At 44.8% G+C, this 22,472-nt stretch overlaps 1 protein-coding gene across 1 annotated transcript in view; it reads left to right on the top strand.

The window, feature by feature from the left end:
• The window catches only part of RCOR1 (REST corepressor 1), an 84,359-nt gene extending 79,905 nt beyond the window's left edge, over nucleotides 1-4,454 (top strand). The window contains exon 12 of the mRNA XM_080344902.1: nucleotides 249-4,454. Coding sequence (XP_080201028.1) covers nucleotides 249-290 — 42 coding nt within the window. The 3' untranslated portion in view covers nucleotides 291-4,454. The remainder of the gene's footprint in view (nucleotides 1-248) is intronic.
• The last annotated feature ends 18,018 nt before the right edge of the window (nucleotides 4,455-22,472 follow it).

The following is a 22,472-nucleotide window of genomic DNA, read 5'->3' as shown; positions in this document are numbered from 1 at the left end:
GGTGAGACTGCGGATTATAAAGCAACCTCAACTCCAGTCTTAATTCTGTGTGTTTATACTCCCAACAAATCCCAGTGTGGCTCAGAGCAGGGGAAGCTGCTGTGATTGCTCCCATGCGCCAGTGTTGTCTGTTTTGTTGCTTTTGGTACCGTGGATCTGGGGTGAAGTTTGGAGATGCAGGAAAGCTGATGTGTATTCATTTTTGAACTAAACATCTCCTTTTTCTCCCCCCTCCCCCTTCCCTCCAGGCTACTTCTGTTCTTGATGTCAGATATGCATCTGCTTCGTGAGAAGGTGCTGTAGCCTAGAACAATTTGTGTTGACTACTGTGTTATCCAGGATATCAGGTATTAGCAAACCTCAGACAGCCATCTGCATCATATCTGTGGACAAGCAGCTATTACCAAAAAAAGGCAAACGCTTCCAGTCCCGTGCTACATCTGCCTTAATCTCCCCTCATTTTCTCTATACTGCCTCCACTTTCTTTCACAAGCACCCAGGTAGCTCAGCTCTCCATTTCATCAACGTCCTGTCCTGCTTAAAGCATGGGGATTTCTAGATCCAGTAACACCTGTCTGTAAATTTTGACCAACCTGCAAAACAAGGAGCTCCTTAGCAGCCCCACAGTAACTCTACACATTAGGAGTTCTTGTAATACTTGGTCCGTAGAGTGTAAGTACATATTGCTGCATGGCCTTGTGGTCTCCGCTTCCTGTGTATTCTTACGATGACACTATTATTAGTGAGCTTTCTATAAAGGAGAGGTCTGTGCACATGCCAGTGGTGTCAGATTTGTTCCGAAATGACAGGGCATGTTAACAAGAAATCTTTAATAACACAAAGTGATAGGAAATGTTATTTCTAAGGTTTGCTCAGCCCAAGGTTGTAAACGTATAGCTCATTACACGTCTGGTTTGTGCAATTCTTTACACTGTATTTGTGTGATCTTGCTTCGTAGAAAGCTCCCTAATTGAGCATTTTATTCCTGTATATTTTAATGGCTTTTATTTAGTGCAAAAGGGAATAAGTAACCTGAAACTGTTTGATATGCTATTTAACCCCTGGCATTCAGCATTTGCATTGTAACTTGTTAAATGAGCGCTACACAACTTTCTTTTTCCTGATCCTCTGCGGGATTAAGTCAAAACAACTTTCTCTGGTGCCTCTCCTTTTGGAATATGTGCCTTTTTACATTTGGCTACCATAGGTCGCTTTCTGTCCCAGTGTCTCATTCCTCTTCAGGGCGCTGTTTGCCAAAGACATCAAACTGCTTCTCCCACTGCAAGTCTGGATGAGGGTTGGAGCACAAAATTCAACCTTCAGGTAGTTTTTGGTCTCTTAGAAGTTTAATGGAGAAGAACCAGGTTAATTCCATTGGCCATTTTAACCCTTCTGAAGCACACATCGCTTTCATGTTCTGAACCAAAATATGCAATTTAAAATCTAAGAGGTGCTTTTCTGAGTACTTGGTGCATGCAGCTTTCAAATCCCCAGCCCTCTGCTCGGATGACCTGTGCTGTGGCCTGTCTAGCTGGCTTGAACTGGAGCTGCTCTTGAAAGTCCCATATGAGGACTTTGCACCTTGAACAAGGCGGTTGCTGAGTGCTGAGCAGACAGTGTTCAGAGAAGCTAGAAGCAGCAGTATTACTTCTTGTCCAGTGGAAAGCTGCAAAATAACACTAGTCACAAAGCATTTAAAAATGGTTAATTTAATGATGTTGGAAGAAACCACCAGGTGTCTTTACGTGGGGGAAAAAAGGACCTTCTTTGCCTCTGTTGCTCTGCAGAGGGTTCAAGCCAAGACAGCACACAGTGAAGTGTGGCACCAGCCTCTTAACACAACCTGAAATGAGCTAGTCCATGTCCTGGCCTGCAGCTGAGGAGCTGCAGCTCGCGGTCTGAGCTTGGTGCTGATGTTTGAGCTGCCGGGCTGTGCTGTGTTGTGTGCTGTGATGGTTCTGTTCCCTGTACTGAAACGAGGCAGGCGAGCGCCAGCTGGAGAGCCATTTTGGAGCTGATCCTGAGCAGTTTCATTCTGCTAGCTCCAGAGAGATCCTTTGAGGTGATGGGAGGATGGAAAGGAACTATTCCCTGTCCTCTGTGGTGGAAACTGTAATCCCAAATTTATGACAGCATCTATACAGCTGTTGAAGCGACCTGGAGGCTCTGGTGGTGGCCCCACGGATGTTCCTTCAGTCTATTTGGAGTTGGGAGTATCTTGTGGGAACGGACACTAGTTGTTAGCCAGTGTGAATTAAAGATGGGCAAATAGCACTGTGAATTCAGCTGACAGTTCTGGTGTAAAGCAACGCCGCTCATTAGAAATAATCTAGTATTAAACCTCCCGCTGGTACCAATGCGTGGAGAGAGGTCCTCGCTGGTGGGAGAGGGTTGTGAGCTCCCGTCCCAGCTGATCAAACCCACCCGGAGAGGCTTCTGCTGGAGAGTTTAGTTACCTGTGAGAACTTCCCATCGGTTTTTGCCCTTCAATCTGTCCATTGTATGATCAGAAAAGTTGTGTTTTGGCTTCATCCCCAAAGGGTAGGGGGAAACGTGTATAATTCGTGATATTAGGAAGAAAAAAGTTGTTTACTTTTCAGTTGACGGCTATCTTATTGTAGTTGATACATACAATATAATAGCACTGTATTTTAAACGTTTAGTTTTTTACATCCTCTTTAACTATCTTTTAAATGCGAAGAAATCATTTTAGCTTTTGAAAGTTTAAATGATTTGGTCTTGTTGAGGTGAAGACCCTCTTCTTGTTTTTCAAGTGGGTCAAGCATTAGATACATCAACTGGTTGCATTCTGATTAGAAGGGTCCACAAAGATAACTGCATAAGATAGAATATTCACTTAAATTTTGTTTCTTAAACTATCAATGTGAATGTCATAATTATATATATTTTGTGGAAAATGGGGAAATTATTTCTCCTAAGTATAAGTTATTGTGCAAAATATGGTATCGTTAAAGAAAATGATAGTTTAAGTTTTAGTTTTAGAAATCTTAAAGATATAAAAAGTGTATTGCATATGCATAAACAAATTTCATTTGTTCTATTTAATTTTTATGTAGTTGTGTAAAGTGCTAGGTAACTTCTTTTTTCGCTTCTCCATTAAAACAACCTTGTTACTTGAATATTCGTGTTTAACTGGTTTGAAACAGTGATCAATTTTTGTAATATAATCTTATAACCAAGGGAAAAAAATACATGCCTCAGTTGTGCTTAACAATATAGCAACAAAGTACAATCAGATGCTTGAGACCATAGTAGCCATAACTGGTAGTGCAACCACAATGGTTGTGTCTTGATATATTTAATACCAATGGGGATAGTGAATTCTTAATATATTTTTACAAGTTTGCAACCAGGAAGACCCCATAAGTATCCACTAGAACACTTTTTAAATACGTAATATAAGAGTGAAACTCTTATTCTCTTAAAGCAATGTCCTGACAAACATTTTTCTTTCCTGTACAAATACATCTGAAACATTATGTAGTAAAATATGCTCATTGTCACTTTAAACTTCAGTTTTTATTCTCCAAATTGCTAATATGCTGTTGGTATTCTTGCACACCCAATATGAGCCAAACAGTGCATTACACTAACTTGATCACTGGATTTGTGAACATAAATCTCCAAGTCAATGAAGCGCAAAACTATCGTAGGAGATTTCTGAGCATGCGTTTTTTTCAAATCTGTATAAAATTATGCATAGCCCGTTCAGCGATGAATGGCCTGATATTTACTCTTTACAGAAAAAAAAAAGAAGGGTTTTTATTAGCTCCAGCTTGTCTTCAGCGAGTCAAAATCTAGTGATCTTGTGCAATGCCCCTAAAGCAAATACTTTTCTGCCACTCCCTGGATTAATGCAGCTTTTCCTGTTGATAGTAAAGCACAATTGCAGTGAAAGTTACAGTTCAGAAGATGGAAGGTCAGTATAGTCTATGCATGTTGTATAATAATGAGTGTTTACATTCATATTCTCCTAAAATAAAATTTATACTGGAGTGTATAGTATTCCATTATGTAGATTTTATCAATTTTGTTAACTGCTTATAGATTGCTTAAAAGAAGTTTTTTCAAGATTTTAAAAGATGTATAAGGTTAAGTTTGCAAATATAATGGAAATGCTGTATAGCTTTTGAAGTGACAAAATACTCGTTGGGATTTTAAAGAAAGTATGTTGTAATAATGCTGTTGTAAGTAATATTTTAAATGTCTTTTTTGCCTGTTTTCTATTATTCAGCACACTTACTGTGATGAATGTTCATAGCATTATAAAATTGCTTAGCCACTGAAAAGTAACATTTGGTTTTGAATTATTTTACTGTATGAGGAATTATAGTGGGGTAAATTCCTTTGTGAAATTCTACATAATTCATTTTTCTATGATTTCCAATGTTTGCTGACATCAAATAAAATTTTTTCAAGCCATTGATGTAATAAAATATGTAGTAAAAAGTTATTGATGCAAAATGTTGTTTTGGAATGTAATCGATCCTGTTACCTTTCAAATTCTGATCAGGAGAAGCCCCCAGGGCTTGTCCCTTCCCATACCATGTCACCAGCACGGCGGAGGTGTTGGAGCCCGGGGCAGCTGCTGCTGGTGGCGCTGGGCAGAGCGCTGGGCTCTGGGGTGCTGAGCCGCCTTCAGCGGGTGCTGCCAGCTGGAGCCACCCGAGGGGACTCGTGCCGGTGGCCCTGGAGCGGCTGTGGCTCCTGGTTTGGATGCAGCGTGTCCCTTCCCCGGCCGTGCAGCCGCGGGCTCCGCAGCCCCGCTGGCTTTGGCAGCTCCCGGCTTTGGGAAGCGGTGGGACGGGGGTGCTGGCTGGTCCTGGGCGGTAGAGCTGGAGTCCAGCTCGTAGAGAATGGATGGGGATGAGCTGACGGTGTCATCGCTGTTTTAATGAGGACCTGAAGAAAAAGCCCTGCTGGCTGCTGCATGCAAAGGGCCAGCTCTTGGCTGTACATGCTAACAAGATTGTCATCTTTGTCCTGCAATCAAAGAAATGCATTTGAAATGTACAGGAAAAGGCAACTCTTGCAGTGCGTAGATGTTGCTATCACAGATGCTCAGGATTGCGGGAAATTTTGCCCTGAGGTTGAACTTTGGGCTTTTCAGGAAGGCGGCGTGTTCTGCCTTCGCATGCTGGGTGCAACCAGGCACTAAATGCGGAAGCACAGACAAGACATTAGGAGGGAAACTGCTTTGTGTTGTCTTGGGACATTCCAGAGGCTGGGTACTCCTGTGAGTCTGGGTGTTAGCCCAGGACAAATGGTGAGGAGTTTTCTCCTTTGCTGACTGCGATAAACGCAGCAGAACTCATACAGCAAGACACTGTGATACCGAGGTGGTTTCCAATGCTGTAGTTTATGGAGGGCAGGAATCAGCTGTGCCCTTCTATGTTGTAAAGCAAGGGGTGTGGGGAGGGAGTTGGTGTTGGGGTTTTGGAAGCACAGGCAGCATTTTTAAGAGTTGAGGGTGTTTCCTTACTGGAAATAATCTTTGTCATTTTCCTGGTGGTGCAGAATCCGGTACCAGTACCATAAAGTAGTGATGGGCTCTTTTAATGAAGTTGTTTGACTCAAAGATCTTTCAGCCATTAACCTTCAATACAACCCAGCCCTTCCTGCACATGTGCCCTCCCAACCCCAAAGCAAAACAAACAGAAACAAACAAAAAAAGGAGGAGCTTCCTCTCCTGTCAATCAGGGGGCACAGGCAGGTGAGGCAATAGGGACTTCATCTGCCCAAACACACACCCGAGGAATCTCCTGAGGAGCCCAGAAGCAAAGGTAAAGCAGAGGTAAGGCTACTACTTATAAAAACACAGGTGCTACATTTCTACCTAGCAATAATATGTATTTGTGAATGGAAATGCAGTGTTGAATTAATGCCAAATGGAGTTAAAAAGCTATAATTAGTATTCCTGGTAGCCCGTTCCCTACATAACAAATTGGTGTCTGTTAACCTACAGTGTTGAAGTCTTAAGGCATCAGCACTCCTGCAACTACTGTGGTTTAGACTTTAATCTCTGACATTAATTAAGCTTTGGACCTGAACCAAGGAGAGGAACATGTGGATATGGGGAGACTTTAGTTTCCAGAGCACATGCGGGTGTCCTCGTGGCCCTTCCCCTCTTCTGGCTGTGGGGTATGAACAACATGGCAGCGCCGGGCGCTTTCTCCCTCAGGATAGGAGCTGCCTTGCAGGATGCGATACGAGTGCAGGCTGAAAGGGAAGGGATTCAGTGTTGGTGCTGTTTGTGCACTGAGATCTTAATCTGATCCCCAAGTATCAGCTTTATGAAATAAGACACTATAAGCATGGATTTTATTTCACAAACCACCCTCCAGTCTGAAAGATAGTGTGATGTTTGAGAACTGGGTTTCAAACCTATGATCTCATTCCCCTCTAAACCATGCTCTGTCTTATCCGCCAAAATCCTCTTTGAACTAATAAAAGCAAATGTAATTTCTCATCTTGCTCTTAGTAAACACTAAACAAAATGTGCCTGTACGTAAAATCAAACAAGTAAAAAAACCCCAACCAAACAGCATCCCTCAAACCTGCTGCTGGGGTAGGAGGATTGTTTGCTTTTACTGTAGAGGGGCCAGGGACAGAATTGCTGTAAAATATTAAGGGAACCAGTTTCTGAAGCCATCAAGAGGGGAAATCTTGAGGACAGTAACGTGCAGGTCTGAGCTTTTATGAAAGATGGAGAAATCACCTGGAAGTTTCCCTGCCTGAAAGGGGAGGTGTTTGCATGCGAGAAGGCTCCAGGCAGCCCAGGAAGGGGAGCAGAGGGCAAGGACTTGGAAGATGGGAAAAACCATTGATCAGCCCAGGAGTTTACACTGAGATCAGAAAATGGGAGTAGGGAGAGAACTGACACATGTCATGCTGACTGCTGTTCCCAGCTGGAGGTGATGGTGAAGGAGAGCCAGGGGTGTTTGTTTGAATCCAGCTGGGAACAGGAGAAGGTGTGTGGGATGATGGACATAAAATGTGCGTGGGTCAACTGGGAGGAACTTTCCCCATCTGCACACTTTGGGGAAGCAGATATAATTTTTCTGACATGTAGCATATGAAGCTCTGAGGCTTAGTAAGTCCCGAATAAGCTTTTAAAATAGAAGATGATAGTATGTGTCTGACAAAACTGAACTGATTTCAAAAAGAAAATGATGAATAGGAGATCTAGGCAGCAGCAGACTTCTTGATACTGCTTTGTGTATTCAAGGTTTACAATAAATCATTATATAAAGAAGAATTCGGTGAATTAATAAAATAGAAGAATGGGTGAAATGGGTTTGCCAGAGAAAGACTTGTGACTAGTCAATCCCAAGGTGCGCGATTCATCACAGTGGATACGGGTTATCACTGCCCGCGCTCGCTGTCCAGAATCCTTAGAGAGAAGTAAACTTTTCTAAGGTGAGATTAAGTTAACCCTAAGCTAAATGTTGAAAACTGATCTAATGTATCACATCCTGTGAAAGAGCTTATTTTTCTTCTTATAGATTATAGACCAAGCCTGGAGCTCTGTCTCAGATGTAGAGCTGGGCACAAACCACACCAGTGCTGTGGGTTCTGGGGCTCACCCCAGGATGGTCACACAGACCCCTCACTGCAGCACTAGGCATCATTGTACTTTCAGGTACAACAACAAGAAATGTTGATGCCGTCATACCAATGCTTTGGAAAGCTCCTCTGTGGTACTGCCTGCAATCCTGGCTCATCCTCTGGGAGTCAGGTCTGCCCAAACAGATGGGAATGGGCTTGGCTTGCTCAGGCAGGTGGAGGAAGGGCTGGAGGGTTGTGCTTGTTTTGTGTAAGTGGCACCCAGGGGTCATGGGTTCACGTTTGAGAAAAGCTTTGCTGGATTTTAGTCCATAACCTTAGTGAGGTGATTCTTCTACGTTTGGGGACAAATCTCGCCATATAATCGTGAACTCTGAAAGTATGTAAGGGAGGTGCTGTGATTGCTGAGCTAAACTCTATATGGCAGAAGATTATTCCCCAGCTCCCTGTTCGTAGAATCAGAGAATCAGTTTTGTTGCAAAAGACCTTTAAGATGATTGAGTCCAACCATTAACCTAACACTGTCAAGTCCACATCTAAACCCTGTCTAAGAACATCTAAGAACCTCATCTACACACCTTTTAAACCCCTCCAGGGGTGGTGACTGCACCACTTCCCTGGACAGGCTGTTCCATTGCCTGACAACCCTTTCTGTGAAGGAATTTTTCTTGGTACAGAAGGGTATTGGGCAAGCTCCTGTTTGCCAGTTGGGTCCACACTTACTGTTCAGCTGGTTTTGTCCTTACAGCAGCTCTGTGGTGTTGAGTCAGGGGATTTGTACTGTTAGCAGGGCAACAGCTTCTGGTGGAAAGGTGCTCCAGGAGATGTACCTATTTCTGATCGTATCTGTAGTCTTCCCCTGTTCTGGACACGTGGCTGCCTGCAGCTGCCCAGTGCTTTGCAGAGGTGCTGTGAGCATGTAAGAGTGAACTGGCTGTGGGTTTAGAGTCTGAGCTTGCACCGGGGTCAAGCTCTGGCTGACAGCTGTGTGGGTGAGAAAGGGAACGGAGGGCTCTCTAGAGCTGTCAGGTCCATGGCCGTGATAAATGGCTTTGGGACAGGGGGACACCAAGAGAGATGCCCTTGGCCGAGTGGTGGTGTGGCAGTTTGCTCTGCATTTTGCATGTGCTATTGTGGGTATAGAAACTGGTTCGAAGAAGCCTTGAGTGGCTCCAGCCGCCTTGCCTGCCTTGGACTGCAGCAGTTGGGCCACTTGCCCCTGGGCTGTGGTAACTCCTCATTCTGGAAAACAAACTGGAACACAGGAGGTTCCACTTAAATTTGAGAAGAAACTTCTTCTCAGTGAGGGTAACAGAGCACTGGAACAGGCTGCCCAGGGGGGTTGTGGAGTCTCCTGCTCTGGAGACATTCAAAACCCGCCTGGACACCTTCCTGTGTAGCCTGATCTGGGTGTTCCTGCTCCAGTGGGGGATTGGACTGGATGATCTTTTGAGGTCCCTTCCAATCCCTGACATTCTGTGATTGATTCTCCCAGTGCCAGACCCAACACCTTGCTGGGGTGCGGGGAGGATTGGGAAGAGCTCTCAGGGAGCACTTGCATGGCCTCTGCGTGTTCCCAGGGATTCCTGCTGGGGTGGATTGGGGATTTTGTGTCGGTTTTTCCTTTTCCGTATGTAAGATGAAGTGGGTTCCTTTATTACTCAAGACTGGGTTGAAGGATTCTCTTTAATTTCAGTAGCTACTGGATGTTGAGTTTCTCCAAACTACAGAATGGCACATCCTGTAGATTTGTCTATCTCCATCATTAATAATTGAATTTCTTGTCCTGCTTTCCTGTAGGAAGGGTCCCTACTCCTGTCCTGTGCTCCTTCCTTATGAAGGAGGGTTAGATCTACTTCCTGCCAAGAGAGATATAGCAGGAAATCTGGGACAGAGCTGGAAACTTCTGGAGCTTCTAAACAAGTGTGTCCTCCTAAAGGTCCCAAATTTTGCGTGTTGAAATGTGCCTCTGATAACAGAACTGGCTCCCCCATGGCTTGGTACCTTTTCAGTACTCTCGAAATGTACCTGTATTGGGCAGGGGCAATCTCATTGAACCCATTTTCCATTCATTTGGGCCCTGTGTCCCACCTCTCTCAAAGTGACAGCTCAGGCCAGAACTGTCATCATACACGAAAGCCAAAAATGTTATTTATTTCCTACAATTTTTGACCTTTCCAGTACAACTTCAGGGACAGCTTTTCTGATGCCAAAAGTAGCTTTTTACCTCTGATCAGCAGCTTTTGCTTCTAATGTTCACCCTTAAAATAAAAAAAATAAAATAAAAGAACTATTAAAAAACCAAAATACAACACCAAAGTCAGCTAATTGGATGTTCTATTTAAGCTAATTCCCTTTTGCTGCATGGCTGGTTCTCTCCTCCTTGCATGATCAAGTCTCACTGGTACAAACATTCTGAGAAGATAACTTTTAAGCTTAATCAAATTCTCCTTTAAAGGTATTTGTATAAAGATTCCAGGTTTGGCAATTAGTCACGGGGGGCCCTGGGTTCAGCGCCATGCTGTACTTGGGAAGCAAACAATACCCTATGTCTGTGCTCCATCGCAAGCAGCCTCTTGCTTTGACTTTCAATGAGTGACCCAGAACCACAGTGGGATTTAGCAGCAGAAAAAATAATTTAAGAGAATTATGCTATGCACACAAGGAAGATAAACTAGTCAAGTAATTTGTTACGAACAATGCTTTTAGCCCTAGGCACGGATGGATAACTTCTTCCTCCTGGTTTTATTTTTGTTCATTGTTAGCAATGAGTAGTGGGATCTGTGCAGGGCTCCAGATTTGCCATTCAGAATCCAGTGTCAAAAGAATAGATCCATAACAAATAACTGTGAACTGACTTGCGTCTCCACTGCTCTCAAATGTGCGCTGCCTGGAGCCTCCATAATGTGAAACGCATTCGGTCCTCTTCTGCCAGCCTGTCTCTCAAGGAGCAGAGAAAATCTCTTACAATAAGAGGAGAAAACTTAGTTTTTATATACATATACCTATATATATATATAAATTTACTTGTGACTCCCTGACTTCTGCTGGATTTCCCAAGATATTTTTGTATTAATGCTTTAAATTGCAAGTGCCACATGCGAGGATGCCCCTGCTTTTGACATAAAATAAATAGTAGGGAGCCTAATCCTAGCCTTGTTAGGTGTTTTTCCATAGTCTGCAGTAAGACTTGGACAAGGTGGATGGTAAATAACTTTATAACGTTATAGCAAATGCAGTTTTAAATGATTACCTGTCAGCTTCTCATTAGTGTCTCGGGCCAAGCAGAAACTTGACAAAGAAAGATGTGCCTTGCTAACAAAGGAACGTGTCAGCATGCTGGGAGAATCAGCAAGATTTTGGCAGTACTTTATCGACTCGAGAGAACATCCAGCGCCTCGGAATTGCTTCCTTGTTGGTTGGTGAACCTGTTTTAAGGACTTGGATGAGGGAATTATTTTGCATTCAGGAAACTCTTTTCTTTTTGCTTTGCCTGCTGGAGATGGCCGTTTCCTGGATCAAACTGGTTAATCTCAAGGATTTCACTAGTAGCGCATGTTAAGGATAGGGCAGCCCCTTCAGACCTGGATGTGGTCCAGTTCTATGTCCATCTGCAATGTTTTGCTTTTGCTCTGCTACAAAAAGAAAAATTAATCTGTAAAATGAAGCAAAGAGACTTCATATCTTTTTTTTGTTGTTGCTGTTTTTGCATTTGAAGGTTGCCAAAAGGCAGTGGAGTCATCTCTGTTTTTCTTGTAAAGGTGTGCTTTTTTCATTTAGTAAGTCTGTCTTGTTTCTGCAGCCTCCTGAGACAGAGAGGTCACAGTGCTGTATAAATGAAAGCTGAATAATTGAGATAGTTTTCAATCTTCTTACATTTTACTAAAAAGTTTAATGTTTACTTAATGCCATGAAAACACCCAGGAGAATACATCTTTGTTTAAAAATTCAGAACCTACCAAAGGCTTCAAACAACTGCTGGTCACTTGGAGGGATCACAGCACTGCTGGGAGTCATTAACATGCTCATGGAGGGGGAGCAAAGCTGTAATTTCTGCTAATTTCTGCCAAAACTGCATTGACATTAGCTCACCTGTGAGCTCAGGGTAGAGAGTAGTAGTGTCAGTGTGAAGGTGTTGATGTCTGCAGATGGGAAGCATTAGGATGTGTCCTTCCTATGGATAAGTCCTAGAATAATGCCCAGTTAGGGCTTGCATTGCCAACCTGTGGGTACTTGGGAGGCAAAACCCTTAGTTAATGTTGCACAGGAGCGATTATGTACATAAGGAAGAAGGTATTTTCTAATCATTGTGATACATGGCTACTAAAGGCCCCAGAATAACAGTGCACTCCAATAAGGTGTTGTACAAGAAGTTTGTGGTAGGTGTGATCTAGTAACAAAGGGTTATTTTTGCCTTATATAAAACAAGCCCTGTGAAAATTCGATGCCGGTGGGAAGGGGGCTGACCTGAGGAGCTGTGTGTGGTTGTGAGTGTGACCTTAGTGAAGGGACATTGCAGAGGGTGAGCTTACGTGTTTGAGTAGCAGACTGGAGGGATCGGTCCTTGGTTTGATACAAGAAGCTTCTGGAGAGAGATGCCGGTGTGGACTTGCTTTCTGAAGGCCAAAGTTCTCTGATGCTAGAAGGATATTGTCCTTGGTGTTGGACTTGCTCCTTGGCAATGATAGTATTTATAGCAGATTTTTCTGGAAACTCTTAACCAGGGATAATCAAAGTACAGAGGGAAGTTGGAGAGTATAAGAAGAATGTCTTGATATTATACACATCAAAAAGATTGCTGAGCTGTGGTCCATCTACAGAACAGTGTGGGGACCTGGAATTCAACAAAAGGCACCTTGAACCTATATTGGAAGTAGTGGGAGCACCATTGCAGTCTGTGGTGTAGGTAGGGCTTGGAACCTCTGCCATGGTCCCACGACCAAGAGCATTCCTGAGTAACGGATGAACAGTTTGGTTTGTTTTCCACATTGAGTCTGGCTGTATATCACAAGATCCATTTTTCATGACAGCCTTTTACAGCAGGTTGTTTTCCTAGAATAGCTGTTTGGAGAGCACCGTCCAAATTTCTTCAGCGCGCAACTATTCTGATTCTAAATAGGTTGTTTGTAGGAAGACCCCAAGGGCCACTTGCTTGGGTGACTCTTGCTCGGCTTGGTTTATTTTTCCTGTACTAATTATTCCTATGAGATTCACTTTGTGATTTCTGTTCAGCTGTTTAGGTGTCTCTGTTGTGAAGACAAAGTAGCATGTCGTTTAAGTAAATTAGTATGTGAAAACTGCGTGTCCTGAGGTGTTTGATTAATTCCTGCAGAAGCCTCTGGAAGCCATGTGTTTGTGTCTGGAGCTGGGCAGTGCGTACGTGCTGCTGTCTTAAATATTGCCTACAGCAGAAGCTTGGGAAGAATCTGTGGAGCCTACAGGAGGAAGGGGCATGGATATGTCCTGGCATTTCTTTTTCCGCTACCCTCCTTGTAAGGAAAAAGATCTTTTGTGTGGGAAGCTTGGTGTAAGTCCAGATTGCTCCAGCCATGTGAAGGTACTGAAATCTACTGTTAGAAAACCCAGCTCTTGTCTGTCGGTGAAGCTGAGGCCGCAGAGGGGTGACGGCAGGAGGAATGAGGGACCAGAGGGACACGGGGCAGGTCCTCGGGGAAGGAGGCACTGGGTGCAGGCTACAACATGGGCGCACGCAGCAGCTCGGATCGCTGAACCGACAGCATTTATTTCTGCAGGAGATGGTGAACAGGTGCATGCTTCAGACAGGCTGTGTGGTAGGGCTAGAAATTAGCTCCTGATGAAGTCCTGGAAACGACGCGGCAAAGGGAATTAATCATTAGCAGAGCTGAGTGACGGATGTGCCGCGTTCTTTATTGCTGTGAAACTTTGATTTTGGTTGTCTTTCTACACAAACTGTTTCTTGACAGCCTGCTTTCAGTGCAGGAGTGCCAGGTGGCACCTCCAGCCGGCCCTTTGCCAGAGCTGGTAAAGCTCTGAGGAGGAGAGGACAGGGAAGGTGTTCCCAGTGACTCTGAAAAGTGATTAATCTTGCCAAATGACAACCTGAGCAATACCTAGTCCAAAGGACTGGAAGCTGCTTGAATAAATCATGAATCACAAATGATTCATTTGGGGGTTTTCTCTGAAGAGAAGTCTAGATGAGTATAATTTGAGGGGGAGGCACAAGCTGTGCTAGAAGGCACGATGGACCCATGTGTCCCATGAGAAGTGATCAAGTGGGATGAATTCCTGTGGGTTTTGAAGGCCAGAAAGGCCCACAGTTGTGTTTTGTGTGGCTTATCCCACCACTCAGACTTTAATAGCCCTAAAACATCTCACAACCTGCTTGATGATCTCTGCATTGAGACCCCATTTAGACCCTAAGGCTGGCCATACTTGCAGCTCTTCTGTGGCTCCTCGGGGACTTCTCTAGGTTTTCTGGTGTCTCTGTGCCACACTCATGTCCCTCCAGGGATGGATATTAAACCCACAGTGGCATTCTGATCTACCGCAGTGATTTCCATGTGTTGGATGTCAGCTGCCTCCCCCGCCCCCAGCTTTGCTTAGGGCAATAGGGACAGAGGGTCCCACAAAGCAAGTCCAAATGTGGTCAGGTCAGCAGGTGGGAGCAAGTGGTGCACATGGGGCACATGTTCAGCATTTTGTACTGGAGAGAGATGGTTCCTCCGAGCCCGGCAGCATTGGGCCAACCTTCTGAGCCAAGTGGTGCTTTTTTCTTTGGGAGGTGACATCTCAAGAGGACAAGCCACCTATGCAGGCAATTGTGGGAGCTTGCCCTAATGATCCCTTCCTCCCCTTCTCTCTCCCCCACACCTCAGCAGTTCCCATCAGGTATGGAATACCAATTTATTCATAATGACTTCTGCTTGATGTGGCTGTTTCAACGGCCTTTATCATATCTCTGTGCTTCCAGAACATCAGCTCTGTCACACCTGTAATTTATTCTTGAGCTGTAACGTAGCTCTTGGAAAGATGCCCAGGTCTGACTTCAAGCAACAATGAATTTGCAAGGTCCCAAAGCAAGTAGATTCAATAGTAAGTTACCTTTGTTGCCTTAATTTGCCAAGCACTTCCCCCACCCCCACCTCAATTTGGTGTATCTCATCGCATCTCCTCCTGCTAGGTTAAGACTATTATCAGACACTTCTTCCCAATGTGGTACTTGTAGATGAAGAGTTGCCTATATCATAGTCTCATTTTGGATAAACTGAGTAGTATGAGTTTTCTGCTGTTCTCATGAAAAGGCAAAGTTTATAGAGCTGAAATCATTCCTGTTACCCTCCCAAAACCATGGTGTTTGGCACTGGTAACACCTAGAGGTGAATCTCCCTTACCCTTTGTTTCCTGGCATAAATTGTCTGATAGGTACAATGTTAGATAGATTCCTGTTTTATGGTTTCACTGAAGATGCTCTGGAAGTCAGGGAGCCCGTTTAACCTGATCCCATTTACAAGGTTTCTCTCTTACAAAAGGCAATTTTCTCTCTTTGTGCCTGTCCTTGTGTGTTGGCCACAACTTGCATGGGAAATAAATGTATGCGTGTGGCGGTTTTGCCTGTTTGAGGAGCCTGGCAAGAGCCCATCTCCCAGCATGGCAGAGGATGCTGAGTGCAGAAAGTGATTAAATGTTTGTCTAGCAAGCAGAGAAGTGTGTTTGGCTGCCTGGAGGAACAGCAGGCTTGTGGGAATCGAGCTAAGCTCATTCATTTTCTGATACCTGAACTAAGCTAACTGAAAAAATGAAATACAAAATGAGAGCAATTCTGCAGCCTCTGCAACTCTGTCCCTAATTGGCAAAGTCCAGACATGAGGCCCCAGGTGTTAAAAGAAGTCCGTGAGAAAAACAGTAAAGTGTGTTTTCCTATCGAGGCCTGTGGGTCACCAGCACCTTGAGGCAAAATTGATCCGTGGGGCAGGGAGCTGGGATCAGGCTCCTCTGGGAAGGGCATGGGGATGGGGGAGGCTCCAATCCCCGTGTCCCTTCCTGAGGATGCTGGGGGGGACAGTGTGGCTGGGGTGCTGCCTCCATCCTGCAGCCAGGAGCTTTCCAGCTGTTCCCTATAACTCAGAGGCTAGGGGGTTTGCATCCTTGCAGGGCTCGACCTTGCTGCCTCTCCACTGCCACGGGGAGATGGTTTGCTGCCGGTGAGTGCGGCAGCACATCAAAGAGCCTCATCAATATGCCGGGCATGTCGGCTTCGCCATTTGATTTGTGTTCCTCCTCCCCTGTTTATCTCTGGTACACACCTGTTGCAAGTTTGATCAAAAAAAAAAATAGGGGGGGGGGGCGGGGTGTGTGGAGATGAGGTTCTCTGTGCCCAGGAAAAGGGAGTGAGAATCCCAGCAAATACTGAGCATGATGTGGGATTAATTAATAAGACCCCCCCGCCATGTAGATTTGCTGGGCAGGGAATGCCAGCTGCAGAAGAGAGTTTAGTGTCACCTTAAGGACAGTTGTCGGTGTGTAGTAACTGTAGTAACCGACTGCACAAACGTAAACATGTTGCTAAATTGCTTGTAAATCTTACCCTGACCATGGGAGGGTGTTGGGTTCCAGCTTAAGCCAAGTGCCATCGGCCCAAGTGGGGAAAAAGCAGCGGGATACTCGCTTCCCATTGGGAGCAGATGATAGTTCTGGGATTAGTGTTCCTAAAGGTGGCTTTCTGCCCAAAGGTGACAGCATTCAAATCTCTCCTCCTGGAGCAATTGCTTTGTACCCAAGTTGAGGAAAGCATCTCCAGCATCAGAAACAATGGAAAAGCTCTGGGATCTGTGGAAGAGGCTAAAGGAAGGATAAATGCAAGTACTGAAATTGCCTCCTGCTAATGCAGCGCCGGCAGTGCTTCAGCCAGTCAGTTAGGAGGAATGATTATGTAGATATTCGATTCTGACCAAGTGGGATTTATCGGAGTCCGTTTGCTGCTGTTCGTCAGCAAGCGAGAAAAATTATGTTCTGCACCGGGAGAGGAATTTGCAAACCCTGGTACAAAATGAGTAATAAGAATAAATCAATGGGAGATGTACTGTGCTTATTCTGGGGATGGTGGAGCGAGCAGCACAGCATTTGCTTCAGTTGGTAGTCTTAGATAAAATGCTACATTTCATATGTATGCATTTACTGGTATTTATTTTTAGAAATACTCTTGGCTTTTGTAATTAGGCTTCATTCCGGTGTTGCAACAGTACTACTGGGAAGAGAAATAGCAGTATGGATGCTGGGTTTCTTCTTGAGCACTGTCCCCATGTTTCTCCAGGTCTTGGTGGTAATTAGGGCCCAAAGACCTGCCTGATTCACTGCAGTCTGGTTGGGCTGCTCAGGGGTGAGGTGTCTGCATGCAGCATTCCTCACCACGGCTGCTGCAGGAGCCTCCTGCACACGTTTTTGAGCCATCCCTTTGGGAATGTGCCCCTCTCACCATGGGAGCCCCTGGACCTCGCTTTCTGCAGGGAAAGCTAGGAGCCACCTTTTTCCCAAGCCTGTCTCTTCACCTCCAGCATATTATTTATCCCCTGAACTCCTCAAAGAAGCGCAGAAGTGTTGGAGCCTCTTGCAGGCAGGTGCAACCAGCAGGTGCCCACAGAGGCACCGGGAGTTTTCTCAAAGTGGGACAATGTGTCTGAGTGCTGTATCACAAGTGCCTTTATATTGGGTTGGAAAAGTTGAGTCTTCCACTTTTCTTCTCTGTGTGCCGCTGTTGCAGGAGCTGCTGTTGGCCCATGGGTTGGTGTCACCCCACCACCCCTCAGCTTCGGTCGTCAGCAGTACAGAAAGGAGACTTAAATGCCATGGGGAAAATGCTCTTGCTTTTCCACGCTTGTTGGAGATGGATTAAAATGATTATTGCTGCTTTTTTTTTTTCCCCCTCTAACAAAGAACTGTAATTAAATGTCCGTTTCCTTAATGTCTTCTATGGTAATTTGAGAAAACTTATTAAAGGCTCAATGACGGTTGCTGCTGCATAGCACTGCCTCTTCATGCCCAGCACCCCAAGCAAGGTCAGGGGTCTGCTGTGTGAGTTGCTGCACTAATATACAGCAAGATGTGACTCTTGCTTTAATGACCTAATTCTCTGTAGTTAGCTGGGATCTGTGAACCCCTAAAGGAGGCCATTTTTTTTTCCTCAGAGATGTTCCCTGAAAAATAAGAACAAGCAGAACTCCATATTTCTCTGTGATTATTTTTAAAGAGGAAGGATAAACCGTTGAAAATATTACACGTGCCTTTGCCAATCTGTGCTTGTAGCATGTTGATGTGATGGGCCAAAAGAGAAGCAGCTTTGTTCAGTGACATAGTGTTGCTCAGTAGGAAAGTTCCTATATGAAAATCATCCCAAGTAAGGGCAGCAGCACAGAGATGAAGTGTCAACATGAAGCTTCAGCTGTGGAAAGGAAAATATATTATAGCTCTGAGAAGAAAATGAAAAGAAATCCAGCATGCTTTAACATGCATACTTTGCTATGACTTCCACACCTCAGTCAGACTTCATCTCATTTAAAAAAAATAGAAAATTGCAGTCAATTAAAAATCAAACTGTCCCATGGGTATGAGTTCAAGTGACTGGGCTGTTTTTTTTAATGTTTACTTCATGCACTTACACTAATTGAAATGCTAGTTATATTGAATGAGTCTTTAAAAATGCCCTGGCCTCACCATATCCCAGCAAATGTCACGGGAAAAGGACATTTAATTATAGCCTGCTTCAGGGAAAAAAAAAAAATAAATTAATACTAATGTCTGTTTGAAAAATATAATAAATGTTAGACTAGGTGAGGAAGCATGAACAATCATCTGCAGCTTTGCAGGATACTGTTTTTGCACATTCATGGAATATTAAAACCCATTAGCATCTGGAGTACTTTGCAGAGGAGTTCTAGCAAAAGTTGTAGCTATTCCCCTGCCCTGCTGCAGAGCCCTGGGTGGCTCAGCCCATGCTGTGAGCTCTGGGCGATGCTGCCCTGGGCTGGGTTAGCTGGAGCCTTCCTCCTGACAGAGCCCGGTTGGGTAGGTGGTGGGTTGGCTGCAGTGTGTTGTCCTCTGCGGGGAAGCTGGGCCTTGGTGGAGCTGCTGTGAAGGTGGGTGCTGGGCTGGGGGCCTGGGGCAGCACTGGTGGATCGGCAGGGGGTCTTAAACCAGTTGAGAGGTGAGGCTGCAGGTTATGCATGGCTCTCAGCCACCAGGGACACAAATTTGTTCCCTTCACAAGTGCTGAAGGAATAAAACATACTGAAACAACCAATCCAGCCAACCTGTCAGCCTTTGGATAAGTTTATACAGGAGCTGATACGCAGCCAAGGTAGGAGGACTTTTACTGCCATTAGCAGATGTTGGTGGCTGCCACTCTAAAAATGAGCTCGGCTGTAAATCAGCTTTTCTACCTCTGCAGGATTATTTTTTCCTTTCTCTACTTTTCACTGCGCTAAGAACAGCATCAAATTCTTCTCCATCCCCCTCTCCCTCCTCCATCCAGTCTTGTGCCTCTGCCAAGGGCTAAAAATTCCCAGTTTCTGAATGTGAAGGTCAAGCTTGCAGCAAGCCCCAGAGGTTGCAGAACTCAGGATGCAGAGGAACCCCTGGTGACACAGAGGTAGCTATAGCTCTGGCAGTGCTGATCCCACCAAACCAGTCGCTCGGTCACAGAGGTACAGCCAGAGCACTGGGTGGAGATGTCCAGGTGTTGGTAACAGCTTCTTCACGCAGGCATGCATGTAGGTGGTAGTGGTGGTGGGGCAGTTGCCTGGCTGGGGTGGTGACTTGGGTGCATCTCAGTGTGAGAGGTAAAGTAAGAAATATTCCTGCCAGCTGAAGAACAGCATTGCCTGCTGGTGTCTGGCTGCACACTCTCTTACTCTTCCCAATACTGCTCTGACTGGGTTGCTCTGGGACACTGAGTTTCAGCCCCACTGTCTTAAAGGAGGTCTTGCAGATCGTGAAAAGGCAACTCAACAGGACCTGGTCATGTTCGGCCCTGGTCTTCTCACTCCTCTGCACCCCGAGTGTCTCTGTGCTGACCCCACAGTCCCCTTCCTGGTGTGATGAGCCCAGTCCCAGCCAGACCTGCTCTGCAGCTTGGGGAGCTGGAGCTGCCATCTCTTCTTTCTCTGGATGAACCTCATGAAGGGTTTGTTATTTCTCTCCTAGGTCTGGTCCCCTCTAATAACCCTTTCAGAGGCACTGGGAAGGTGGAATCACCCCCCAGCACCCAGAATAATATGTTATTATACATTTGTGTGATGGGCTGGGACTGTGAGCATCACTTCCCATGAGGTGGATAAGCTGGAGATCCCAGACAGGTCCAAATCGCTTTGGGCTCACAGGAGTTTCTTCACAATAATTTCATTTTTCTCTTGAAGTGCTTAAATTCCTAACACTCAGGCTGTGGTTTGTTATCTGTTGTTTCCATAGTTGCTGTGCTATGACTGGCAGATGGAGTTTTAGACAGGAGACCACATGGTTACTGATCTGTAATCTTTAATAATGCTATTTTTGGATTCTAAGAACAATGATCCAAAATCAATATATATTTTCCCAGCATAAGCAAGCCTGTGCCAACCTTGGCCTGTGAATCTGTTTTCCTTCAGTATGTTCAGAAACATTAGCTTAGCAGTTTTTTTATTTATTTATTTTTTTTTTTTCATTTGAATTTATGGGCATCCCTTTCTGCATTGCCTTCACCTACTACTGCAAACTGGAGTTTCATTTGGGGTTTTCTCCATTCTTTAGTTCTGCCTCTCTTCTTTTTTTCTCTACAAGTTCCTGTTCTATGATATGAATTTTCATTCAGTAAGGAAAAATGAATCCCACTCTGGTTTAAGACAATGGTGACCAACCAACTCATGTGTAGGTATTAGTGTTGTAAAACCTCCCTTCCTATCTGATGGAAAAAAATACCCACTCCTAAGATGTGACTCATCTCCTCCTAAGATAGATCTAAGCTAGATCTCTAAACTAGCTGAGATGACCTGCATCCCAGAGGTGCCCATTCTCCTCCCTTGACCCGTGAGGGACTCTGGACAGGCAGTGCAGATGCAGGTTTCCATACCGGACATCCCGAAAGCTGAGGGAGATGAGCTCCAATGTTGAAGTTCAAGATGTTTTCAGCCCTGGAATAGGAACTCGTTGGTTGAACCAGATATCTTCAATACTTTGTTTTCCTCTAACATCTAGCTTGCTTCTGTCTATGACAGAAATTACTTTCCTACTGCAATAGCAGAGTTCAACAGTGAGCACAATTACATTTTCTTTTCAACCCTTTTCTTGAAATCCTATTTACATACTCACAGAAATGTTCAATTTATAAGAGACCTTCATGCTCATGCTGATATTTCACTCGCTGGGTGCCTCGGCTTCTTGAGAAATCCCTGTGAGCGGTTCTCCTCCTCATCTTTGTGCTGAGGCCATCTGCTCCTGCAGGGATGGACCTTTGGGGTTTCTTTCAAGGTACGTTCACAGTATCACAGTATGTTTGGGATTGGAAGGGACCTCAGAAGATCATCCAGTCCAATCCCTCTGCTGGAGCAGGAACGCCTAGGTGAGATCGCACAGGAACATGTCCAGGTGGGTTTTGAATGTCTCCAGAGAAGGAGACTCCACAACCTCCCTGGGCAGCCTGTTCCAGTGTCTGTCACCCTCACTGAGAAGAAGTTTCTTCTCAAATTTAAGTGGAACCTCTTGTGTTCTGTGGGTCCTCACCATGTTCTTGTAAATTCAGCAGATTTGCTCACAGGACAAGCTGCCACTGAGGCCAGCGTGAACCTCCACATTGTACGGAAAACCCTTTGTGCCCCTTCTGCAAATTGGCTTTGCAAATCTTTTCTTGGGTCTTGCAATTCTGACTCTGCATCTCTGGACCCTGGGGCTGGGATTTGCTCATCCAGTCTGCTGTGGCTTTCTGGCCAGGGTTTGCAGTTGTGATCTACAGCAGCGGTGAATCCTTCCTGCACTCTTTTAGCGGGCACTTTTCCAGCTTTGTGTCTCCAACAGCCCTTACAATCTAGCCTTAAACTACACATTTCACTGGGTTGTGGGTTTGATGTAAGCCTCCCATCTCAGACCTCAGAAACCTCTGTCTTTACATGAAAGTAATATCCCTCTTTTTTTTTTTTTTCTTTTAAAGACTGCAGTGTTCTTCTATTTTTCTAGTGTAGCCTAATAACCAGCTCTTCCCACTTAGCTGTAGACTATTGAGCAAGACTAATCTTTTTGACTGTGAAAAATTATATTTGTTTTAGAGTCATGCTTTGCTTGTCTTCCTTTTGAACATGTCTTCATAAAAATAAAACCTTGCATGAACCTTTTTTGATGGTATTTCTGGTGTTAGGCACCTTCCTGTCTCTTAATTTCCAAATTCTCACAGGCAAGAGACAAGTGTTATAATCAATTATTTAATTTCGTATCTCGTTTCTCCTTTACTCACCTGCCTGTTTTATCCACTTGATGCCCTGTGCTCTCAAAGCTCCGTGTGTCAGTGGGTAACTTTCCTGCGATAAAGGCAAGATTTTTTTTGAGGAAAAGTAGTGATTTCAGTAAGTCCTATTGCCTTGGTCTTGCCTAAGGCACTGAGCCTTGCAGCCATAATACATCAGTGGTACAAATCCTGCTTGCCACATCTGGTGTGGCTTTCTTGTGTCTGGCCCGGAACTGCAGCACAGGACTTACAAAGGCAATGCTGTGGCTGGAAAAAGATGAGCCTGTGGCACCTTCAGATATTTAGGTGGTTGAGAAGGCCAGAAGATTGCTCTTGACTCAGGAACCTCAGACCTGATTCTGCATTTCCAGAACTACAGGCACACTGTTGTTTTGAAAAGCCCCCTTTTATGGCAACCCCCTTCTTACCTGTCCTACTGAAA

Source organism: Nesoenas mayeri (assembly GCF_963082525.1).
Source record: "Nesoenas mayeri genome assembly, chromosome: 5".
Lineage (NCBI taxonomy): Eukaryota > Metazoa > Chordata > Aves > Columbiformes > Columbidae > Nesoenas > Nesoenas mayeri.
This window is presented reverse-complemented; position numbering and strand designations above follow the sequence as displayed.